An 11,422-nucleotide genomic window follows, 5' to 3' on the forward strand; every position below is an offset into this window, starting at 1 on the left:
TCGGGAAACAGATTCCAACTGCCGATCAACTCTAATGCAATTCGCAATCGACTAATATGCATTACTCTTTATTATCTTTGATGGCTATCGCATCTTTCATGAGTGAAGTCTCTGTTCAAACTGTGACCTCGCATATAAACGCCTTCTTATCACCCGTGCAGTCGGCAACGCCAATGATCAATTTTCCTCCCGAAGTGTAGAAGATCTGCATGAATTTGCCAGTACCATTCCTTGAAGAGCTTGAAATAGACACATCTCCCACTCTTGACCATTGATGACTGACCTCTGCGCCTGTGTCAATTTTAGGTGTTTCAGGCCTGTCATTTTCAGAAGAACGATCAAAATAGTACATTTAATGCTCTCCTATTCGAAATTTTATGCTGGTGTCGTCATATTTTGTGATACGATTCTTGATACACAATGTTCTCTCCAATTCTCTACTAGTTGCTGACGATTACCCCTGACAAGCGTCAGCCGAAAATATTCGGGTTCATTTCAATATGAAAATATTATTCAATTGTATTGAAGTTCTGTACCTCCAAGAAGCTCTTTAAATTAACATGGTAAAAAAAATACTCATGAAGACAGATTATTCTGCATATGACGCGAAAAAAGGTCACCTCAACGGAGAGTTAGACGCGGATTCCGGTTTTCCGAGCACCTATCACCTGCGAAAAAGGGCCTCTTGTTAAGTAAATTCACCAACGATCAGAGTTGGGTAAATAAATTATATGTCCACTTTCTCGGATCCGTAAATATGGAGGGGGGGAGGCGAAGATTTGTGTCGAAATTGATTGGCGGGCGATGAGTCGAAAAATGTTGGGAACCGCTGAGGCAGATCATTAGAATGAAATCGATGTCCTGGTGATGAAGACCGTCGACCGTAAAAATGCGGCATAACGATGTAGTCCGGGTTCGAAAAAATGGTCCGTTCTAGCATATAGTCATTATAGTGTCTTGTAATGAGTGGTGTGGACAGATCCAAATCGCTCGGCTCACTGAGATTGGGTCACGTCATTCGGTCCATTTGATCAAAGGCAATTTACGGCACTATTTAGACTGGCTTGCTAGCGATATATTTGATAAAATTGGTGTCAATCGAAAGCGGTACTGATTATGAAAATATAACTTTTATTCTGTTAGTGACCCCGATATCCCCCAAATCAGGCCTAAAATTTGCATTATAATGTAGTTTGGCATAATGACGCAACAATATACCGTCTGGAACAGCGATGTCGCAGCTCAGGAGCAAGTGGGCAGCAGCGCCATTGTTGAGCAAACGATTGAGAACGCACATCGCACACTCACACTCTCGCCGTGCTGCTGCGCACTTGATTCTGAGCTGCGGCATCGTTGTAACGACTTTGCATGTATGCCCAAATTGCCCATTGCCCAATGCCCATCCTAACGGCCTAACGGGTCTTAACCTTTTCTGTCGCGATCTCAAATCTTATTAATCCGAGTGGTGACGATCCACGATTGTGACGCCATGATTTTGAGCGAACTTAAAAAACTGCTTGCTAAAATGACCTTCAGCTACCTCCTAATTTCGTATTTTTAACCAGGAAGATCGATAACCTCCGCAGCAATCACCGCTTCGCAATCGAAAGCAACCTCTTCACAACAGCTGATGCAATTATTGGACTGGGACATAGTAGAAAGAGTCTGATCGGAATTTACGACGATAACAGCCTACTTTTTTGCGATTTTGAACACCATGAAGAAGTTCTTATTAACTAATGCCAATGATTACGTGCTGGCCGAGCCCAATCCTAGCTTAAACAGCTGTGCAATGTGCATGGTAGCGAATACCGTTTTTATAGGCTATACGTTTCCCTGGTTGCAATCAGAGTTGGATCAATTGTAATTTGTAATTGAGCTGAATGTAATTTATTACATTTTTCAATGTAATTGTAATGTAATTGTAATTGAAGCATTTTTATTTTGTGTAATTGTAATTGTAATTGTAATTTGACAAAAAATTTACTCAATTACAATTTCAATTACATTAAATTGCTATTGAGACCTGACAAGCACAACATAAAATAATTGACTTATAATGCATTCTCTTTAAATGTCGACAAGGAATTTGATGGATCCATTCGCGGAAGCCCTTGACTGCGCCCTTGCGGGCGAAGTTTTCATTTTTACCGCTATGCTGGCCTCGGCTGCCATTGTATACAATTATTAGATTACTAACCAACGGATGGATTGGCAACACGTGACTCACGATTGAATACGCCGAGAAGCGAACTGCTGAGCCGGCTAAAAGCAGCAGAATTGATAGTCCCATAGCTGGCGATCCAAGCGTCGAAATTTGATATGTATGGTCCTAATCGAAAGCTAGTGTCGCACTGATTCCGCAATAAAAGTATGTTTCCAGGCAATGGTACCATCCCAAAATAGTCGTGAAAGCCTGGGAATCGGCATTGTTCTGAACAATCGCTGGGCGTAATTGGTCACTGTTGTGGTCATGCTGCTGCGGCGCACTCACTTTTTCAGAACAGTCGGTCTTAAACGGCTATTTTGGAGCAGTTACATTGCCCTGACGAGATTTTAATTTGTATTTTCGGAATTAGTGCATCAATAGCTTACGATAAAGACCAGATGCATCACATTTGGACGCTTGGATCGCCAGCTCTAGGACTACAAAGTTTGCTGCTTTTAGCCGGTTCTGCAGTACGTTTGTCGGTGCATTCATCCGTGACTCACATCTTGCGCATCTATCCGTGGGTTGGCAATCTACAATACGATTTCAGATCACGATGCTGCATCGTTACTTCGTCTGGCTAACTAACCAGACCACTGGATATTATATAACGTCTTATCTGACAAAGCACGGTTTTGTTTTTACTCCTCATCCCAATTCCTACTCTACGTCCCTCGATAAAAATAATAATATTTCTTTAATTATATACTATATACGCAAATCCAACACGTGCATATATTATATTACTTTTTTCAACGACATACTGCATACTGGAATAGTTCGAAAACGTTTTTTCTTTTTATTAATTAACGGGTATTTGCGCATCATGAATGAAACAAGAATACTTGAATTGTTGTTAATTACGACGCTACGGTTGTCAAGGAGCACGGTTGAATTTATGATTATTCAATTACATGTTCAACAGCAGCAATTGTAATTGTAATTGTAATGTAATGGAAGCATGCAAGGAGTAATTGTAATTGTAATTGTAATTTGATATTTTTAGCATGGAGTAATTGTAATTGTAATGTAATTGAAACATGCATGAAAGTAATTGTCATTGTAATTGTAATTGAACAGAAATAATGTAATTGATCCAACTCTGGTTGCAATACCCAATGGATAGCGGGTCGAGTACGACCGTGGTCGACTTCAGATTATGTACCCAAGTGTTGCAGGCTTGTGCACTGTGCATGTCTCTCTCTAAACCCGAATGGTGATTTAATAATAATGAATCCAATTCGAATAGAAGAAAATAATTACGATGCAACATGTCAATAGTAGGCCTACGAGCTTGCTGGCTATGGCAAACATGAACCGAATAAACCAGTTAAATGCCCGAAGCTTTACCACTTACCATAAATTTGACGTCGCTAGCATAATACATGGTCTTTAAAAACAATTGCGGATGCCTTTGTCGCGTCTTCTTGCAACCAACCACAACTATAACACGTATGTCAATGTCGAAATCGCCAAGAATATTGCAATAAATCATTTTTAAAATATTTTTCTTATAGATTGTTGTAATTGGGTATCCGTATCACTGAATACAGCTGTTCACCAAATGTGGTCTTTATATATGCTTTGGCAGGTTTATTTTGGAAAAGCTCTTTTCGGTCTGATAGCAATTGCTATCTATCCTGTAAGGTCACGTAGAAGATTATCTTCCAAAGTGAGCTCGCAGAGCACAACATATCTGATAAGCCCTGCCCCATGAGACCACCGAACTCGGCTGCCCCAGAAACCACTATAAGAGTGGTTGTGCAAACAAAGTTAGGCAAATTCCTGATCTGATCTTGAGGGTGAACACGTGGCCGAGTAGTAAATGAAACTATACCCCACAGGAATAAGCGCCGCGTGAAGTAGAAAAATAAACAGAGAATTTAGACCGCGCTGAGAACGCGGTCTACACCCAAACAGCGCATAAACCGATTTCACTTGACATTGCTTATGGGTAGAATAGAACAGCCTACTTCTGCTTAACAAATTATAAATATCGAAAAGTAAGTTGCTTAGTCACAAAATAAGATGGAGCAGAAGTAGTGGGAAATTGAATTTATATGTAAGTGCTGTATGTGGAGAAACGTCACTTGAGATCCATGGAAAAGTAGTTTAGCCTACTTCGTTACTTATACCTCGCCACTTCTGAGCTATAATAGACTGAAGAGATCTAATGCGATGCATAAATGTGCAATATAGTAAATTTCCTTTATTATCATTGTTGACTATCTGTAAAATATTTCCATGATCAATTCACACTTTTATCTCGCATACAAAGGGTATCTTGCGAGTGCAGTGAACATCATCGAGAAACAATTTTCCGGCTTTTGCGTACCAAATCTGGGCGCAACGACCATTTCCACTAGGCTCGCGCGGGGCGAATGCAACTGTTTGCAGGTTAGTCGCTCCTCCATCGATCCATTTAAATCCGGAAGAATGGAGTCTGTTATACCCAATCCAAGCCGAGTATTGAGCGGGTTTGCCGCCCCAAGTCGTTTTGAACACTCCAGAATAGAATAGAAACCTGTAAAGGATGAATCGAACTATATGTCTTGAAGTCTGTTCAGATTAAATACTCATCAGTTTTCTATGATACAACTACAGCGAAACATACGTGTTACCATGGCCATGTTGTGGTTTAGTTTGCGCTCATCATTACTGGTTGCTTGCGAAATCGGTGTGAGATGTTCATGTTGACCAGTGAAAATTAAGACACAATGAGAAGGTGCATAGCATACTGCGATAGCAATGTCGGAATCACTATTTCTGTTACTCGCTGCAGACAAAATACAACAAACATCATGCTTTGTTCGAATCGGAGTTCAGGATATAATCTATCATTGAAACAACAGGAGACTATAGGCGGTTAGGCGATCGCTACATGCTGACACTTGTGTGTGTATTGTATATGGCGTTTCATGGTGTTTGAACTCTGGGGTCTTGTGCGCCAGGCCTGAGCGAGCTATAAATAAATCGAATGCCTTTACTCAGTATCACAAAATCGAAGACCCCGACATCTCACTTATATTTGGAACTTTTTGCAGCCTAACGACATTTTTCAATAGAAAAAAAAGTTTTTGGCAGGTATATTAGTTATCGTATTAAAAAGAAAGAACGAAGTATTTTAGCATGCCGTCGCGAAATATAGGGTACATCAGATACTTCATCGTTAGCGGAGTACAGATCAATAACTTGGTAACAAAAACACATATTTAAGAAAATGCAAACGTGTTCATTTCTTACTCAGCGGCTTCTGGGTGTCTCAGAACCGAGGCAGCCAAACGGTAGTTTCAAATCTTATGGTGGGTCATATTTATTGTGATGAAATATTTGATATGGGCGACAATGCGGTGTGAGCGGAATCAAGCAATCAGGTACCCAAATAATATTCACTGATACTTTCGTGAAAACATATTTGTCACTCCAGAGAGTTATTGTGCGCGAAGCGCAACAAAATTTCTGGGCTTTACTTGACTTTTATGAATATTTAATGTTGGTACTCCGTGAAAACAGCCCCGAAATTCCTCAGGCTATCTTTCGTAATGGGGGATTAAACTACTTCTACTTGACAAACTGAAAATAGCGAAAAGTAAGTAAGTAGATCACAAAATATTACGAAGTAGAAGTAGAGAAAATTAGATCTACTTGAGTAAGTACCAGAAGTAGAGGAAAACCACTTGAGTACTTCCAAAAAGTAGAAGTACTTCGTTACTGACCACCTCTGATATAGGCTACCATTGAAACAACAAGGACTATAGGCGCTCGCTACATCCTGGCACTAGTATGTACGTATTGTATATGGCGTTTCATGGTGCTTGAATTCCGGGTCTCGTGCGGCAGGAATGAGCGAGCTATAATTAAATCGAATGCGTTTACTCAGTATCACAAAATCGACGACCAGAATAATCATGACACTTATAATTGAAACTTTCTGCAGTCTAACGACATTTGTCAATCGAAAAAAGTTTTTGGTTGGTATATAAATATATTAGTTATCGTCTTCCGACTTAAAAAAAGAACGAAACATTATAGTATGCCGTCGAGTAATATAGGGTATATACCAGATACTTCAGCGTTACCGGAGTTCAGATCAATAACTAAGAAACAAAAACACATATTTGAGAAAATGCAAACGTGTTCATTTCTCACTCAGCAGCTTCTGGGTGTCTCAGAACCGCGGCAGCCAATCTCCCACCATATTCCTTACAACGTGCCTCCGCCCGAGCATAGGTAGCGAATTCGTCGTCAAATAGCTTGAAATAGAACTTTCCCACTCTTGTCCAGTGAGTCAGCGCGCTTCCTGCATGAAATTAGAATATAAATTTATTTCCTTGATTTAGTAAAATGATTTCGGAAACCTAGCCTATATACAAGAATAATGAATATTAATCGAATCATACGTCATTGCAATGGGCTCCAGCGGCCTTTACTTACTGATATATACAAACCCACGTACACAAGAACCAAGTGTGCTTCATCCAATCACGAAAAAAACAGTCAGATGCAACACACACAGTAATCCCGCTCACTATATCATGTTGTATTACTCCTAACAAAAATAGTCCACTGCGACAACAACTTACCATCCACAGTTGTCACTACCACCAACAACATTGCATGAATCGCGAATACCTTGAAGAACAAAGTCATCCTTTCAGCTTTTAGCGATATCTCGCGATGTAGTCAAAAATTCACAACCAACAGTTATAGTCCCTGAAAATTTCATTTCTTTCAATTCTAATTTTCGTGTCTATCTGCATTATTGTAGCAGCCAACTGGATAATGACAAAGTTAGCCGAACAAAAATAATCACGTAGAGGGCAGCGTTTCGTAACAGCATGCAGCTCACGCGCGTTGCGAAAAACGTCGCCGATATGAAATATATTTCACCCATAACGTTCAGCACGGTGACTCCTGAAATCTATTTGATTTCATGGCCTACTTATCAAACTGGGCATATGACTACCGCCCCGTTTAAAGGCCACAATTCTAGTTTTCATGAGTACTCAAGTAGTGTAAAATATTTTACACTACTTCTATCTCCACATCAGTATAGCTTCCGAAGCCGAAATACTTATTTTTTGCATACTCATTTTTCAAAAGTATTCTGGATAAATTTTCACCACTTTTATTAGTGAATAAGCTAGCAGATGGTCATGCGTTGGTCCAGGTAGGCTCTATGGTCCAGGCGTCCGAAACTGAAAGGTGGCAACTGGCAATGGCCCGCCTTCCCCGTTTTCCCCATATTTTCTCGTGAAATCACCCCGAAAAGCGATGTCGACAATTTTAAGAAATACTGTGAAGTATAGTAAATCAGCCCATGCAGAATTTAGGATGCAGCATTTGACGATCCCGCTGTAAGATTTGCGCCTCGTGCATTGCGGGCTATTTTAAGGAGGTTATGGATGTGATACGCAAACCATTTTGTCTTTACGTTATAATAACCGCATGCACATGCGACTTTATACTCCATCAGTCAATGCACGAAAATTATGCAGAAGAAGTGAACTCGATGACAATTCGCTGAGTTTAGTACAACACTATACTCGCGTCCCACTGTGATACACCAGAACATAAAGAACAATCGGTTTAAGATTCTGATTTATATGCAGAATTAATTTCCGTCCAGATTGCGAGTAATAGGAAGAGGAAAACACACTGTACTTTATTATTATGATGTGTGTAACTGATTTGCATACAATCCTTAACCAGTATTTTAACCTTTTCTCCTGCGAATCAAAATGTTATCCGTAGGAATGATGTCGCCCCATGATTGTGACACCATAATGATGAACGAACTTGTGAAATCTCATGCTCCAAACAAACCCTCTAACTGTCTTCCGAACGACGAGTCCCAACTTCGAAAATCGATGTGTCACTTACGGCAACACCACCTATTTCCATCTTCAACTCCATTGTTCGGGTTCTTATCTACAACATGGCAACCGCAATGGACTAGAGACGTCATCCGGCATTTTCATCTGATATTTTCATGCGCACTACGCCTATGACCGCGGAACCACTTGTAGCAACTAAAGCATACGTAACATAACTATACATGACATCCACATCCGAGAATTCAGCTACACTGCAATTTCGATATGATGTCTTATTTCAGATATATCCTAGATGGCATGGATTTTTGCAGACTACGCAATCCATGGGTTAATAACCGTAACCGCTGGCATATGTACCAAGCAAAGTGTCGAGTAACTACCCACGGCAATGCACCTACATTTTCCGTCTTCCGTATGGCAAATCGAGCTACGATTTGTTATCATTAATATGTTATGTTTATTTCGATATAGTAAGTAAACAATGATCCGAACTGAAAAGCTTGCTTTTTCCGGAGAGGAAGTTATTATGAGCGAATGACAAGAAGTAGAACTGCGCTCAATTTTATTATTTACCACAACCAGGTATGGGATGCTATGGTATATGGAACTGGAAATTTCCATATTCTATACCCGCCTCACTCGTTCCATACCATACTCAAAATTTTCCACGCCATATAGCATGATTCTTCCATACCAGAGGTGGGCAATTATGTTGTCCGACGGGTTATATGTGTAGCTGAAAATACGTTGGCGGGCCGACACATAAGTGTAGATTATGTTCTGCGGCGTGTAGTTGCATTTCTAAATTGAAAGCTGTTTGTGGCGTGGTACAATAGCCTTGCTGTTTTTCTAGCTTCGCCAGCAGGTTTGCATCAGTCACGTGTATGTATTCACTGCATGATTTTTTCTCATAAGACCGACTCGAATGACATTCCGGAGATCTACCCGGTGGTCATCATAAACTAAAAAGGCCTGTTCACGGCACAAATATTTAGTGGTCCAAATCTTGTTGAAATGCCCGCTTTCAGTCGCATCTTTCATTGCTTTAGATACCATCGTTACGTCTGTGCGTTGATTGCATTATTTTACGAATTGAGATTTGGAATCGTATGACGTAACAGTTTAGAGCACATACCTGGAAACAAACAAGATTTGAACTTCACTATAGGAACAGTGACTTGTAACTGTAATTGTTATTGTATAATTTGCAATATTGGCTATATTTTGGACCTGTATTACTTGTACGGCGTACAGGTTAAGTAATGAGGGTAGACTTGAAGTAATCGCATTTCCGGGTCGGTTTACAAGGTATATTTTTTCCACGCATTACCATTAATAAATAGATTTCATAGTCCTAGTGGCTAAGGAACTTTTCACGGACCTCGCAAAATCGCGTCGTGGGCCGCACAATGCCCAGATCTGTTCCCTACCATATTTGATACATTTATCCATACTTTCTCAGTTGTCCAATATGTCGATTAAACCATACTATTTATGACGTGTGGAAAGTCTCCGCGGAGTTTACATTCCAGTTATTTAGGATGAAATTATCCATTCAAACACCACTGATATGTCAATTCAATTCTAAATTTCTTTGTGCCATCTGTCAGCTATGTAGATTGCATAATCATCATCGAATGTAAAGTGGGATTTAATGGGAATCACAACAGAAGCGAGATGGCCTCGTGGTATGTAAAACAGTGGTGTGCGAACGTACTGCTAGCAGTAATATTGAGATACCATCTACGAAATTACATAATAGAAAGGTAATTCCTCATTAGGAATATCTCAGAATACAATATTCCATGGCTACAATCACTAGGGATGTTGCAATAGCGGATCAAATGTCCACTACCCCCATCCACGTGCGTGGTAGCATTTAAAACAAAAAACAATTTAAAACAAACACGTTTAAAACATGACCCTTGTTTAAAACATGTTTTTTTATATTATTATTTTTCTAGTCATGACGTCACGAATCTTCAATTGTGACGTCACAGTGGATTGACATCGACAATAGAAAATATAGGGTAAATGTTGTACCCTTCTATTAAACTCAATACGATCGGTTCCTAGGCTTTTAGTAAAATATAAGTAAGCTAGTGTATCTGAATACAACATGGCAATAAAACAGAGTTAAAGTAGGTACAACGAACAGAAGTGACAACTAGCACGAATGAAGCGAATAGTCCCGACGAAAAGGTAATCAGAAGCAATCTGTATAAACACCCACTAGTGGTCAAAAGGAACTGAATCACAACAGTAAATATGGCTCCTTCGGCGAAAAGGGCTTTGACCACTGTCATAAAAAGACCAAAAATATCTTTAACTAGGACTACATCGTTATGCAGCATTTTTACGGTCTCGGTCATCATCATCAGAACACCCATTCCGTACCTGATGATCTATCTATATCTACTTGCAATAACTGTCGAACCAGCGACGATTTCGAGGGTTCCAGCCACTCCAGCTCGTATACGTCGACTACATTTGGTGTAAATCGCTCGTATGGTCATACTACATGTTTCTCGAAAGTATTTACACAGTTATGAGATATTTACACAACGTTTAAAAATTTTTTTTCTCAAAAAGGCACTCATTAAATCTTCATTAGCCAACACAAGCGGTGTCCGTTCTCTAATCAGGAAGATCAGATTTGAATAGGTGTTGCTTGTTGGAGGCCGACACTGCGTAACATGGCTCCGACCGAGAAGCTAAATCTTTATGAAGAATAATTTTACATCTGTCGAAATAGATGTAGCGTCATGAATCGAGCGAAGCGCAGAAAAATATTTCCAATATTAAGAAACTGATTAAAGATTCATATAACTGTTACATTTTCAGAGACTATACGATTTTAAGACGCTATTTGGTAGCTTGCGGAGTGGAAGTTACGAAAAGCAATATATAAAGTGGCAACGTAACAGCGGTCGAATATCCTTTGATTTTTGATTCTACGGATGAGAATAATGACCATTAATATCATTCCCTTCCTGCTCGTTGCACAACTTTGTTGCGTTAACAAATATCTCGAATAATCTGAGTCACAATTTGAGATTCGAACTGGCAAAACTGATATGTGAAAGTAAAAATTTCCATACCATACCATACTTGCGCACTTCCATATTCCATACCAAAATTTCGTTCCCACTATGTCCTCTACACAACTATGCAAACTGCATGAGTGAATGACTGCTTGGCGTAAAGCTGTGTGCCTGTGCAGTGCGAAGTAAGGCTGTTCAAAAATAACTTTTTTCCGGATTCTAGCCATTCACGGATTAAATTGTCAGGTTACCCTAAAAAACGCTGCACACCAAATTTGGTTCAACTCTAACAAGTACAAGCCGCCGTAGAGCAGGGCTCTGGAGTCGGTAAA

General features: G+C 39.8%; 1 protein-coding gene across 2 annotated transcripts; it reads right to left on the reverse strand.

The window, feature by feature from the left end:
* Positions 1-4,404: 4,404 nt before the first annotated feature.
* Positions 4,405-6,958, reverse strand: LOC145443626 (uncharacterized). Of its 2 annotated transcripts, none has more exons than XR_013916494.1 (3): positions 6,786-6,957; positions 6,359-6,505; positions 4,405-4,733 (listed from the first exon to the last, which is right to left on the reverse strand). XR_013916494.1 is itself a non-coding variant. In XM_080321563.1 (3 exons), the coding sequence occupies exons 1-3, from the start codon at positions 6,857-6,859 to the stop codon at positions 4,463-4,465; spliced, it is 489 nt and encodes a 162-aa protein (XP_080177689.1). In that variant the 5' UTR covers positions 6,860-6,958; the 3' UTR covers positions 4,405-4,462. The 2 variants fall into 2 exon arrangements, 1 of the variants encoding a protein (XP_080177689.1); XM_080321563.1 differs by having other exon boundaries at positions 6,359-6,509; positions 6,793-6,958.
* Between the last annotated feature and the right edge of the window lie 4,464 nt (positions 6,959-11,422).

The sequence above is a fragment of the Botryllus schlosseri genome, chromosome 7 (assembly GCF_051294905.1).
Source record: "Botryllus schlosseri isolate E-star chromosome 7, Bs_hap1, whole genome shotgun sequence".
Classification (NCBI taxonomy): Eukaryota; Metazoa; Chordata; class Ascidiacea; order Stolidobranchia; family Styelidae; genus Botryllus; species Botryllus schlosseri.

What these genes read in the sequence shown, in the direction of transcription:
- LOC145443626 (XM_080321563.1), bottom strand. Translation starts at nt 6,859, where the DNA reads ATGACTTTGTTCTTCAAGGTATTCGCGATTCATGCAATGTTGTTGGTG. An exon ending in GGTAGTGACAACTGTGGATG is followed by an intron (nt 6,510 to 6,792) that starts GTAAGTTGTTGT and finishes AATTTCATGCAG; the next exon opens with GAAGCGCGCTGACTCACTGG. An exon ending in AGACACCCAGAAGCTGCTGA is followed by an intron (nt 4,734 to 6,358) that starts GTGAGAAATGAA and finishes CATCCTTTACAG; the next exon opens with GTTTCTATTCTATTCTGGAG.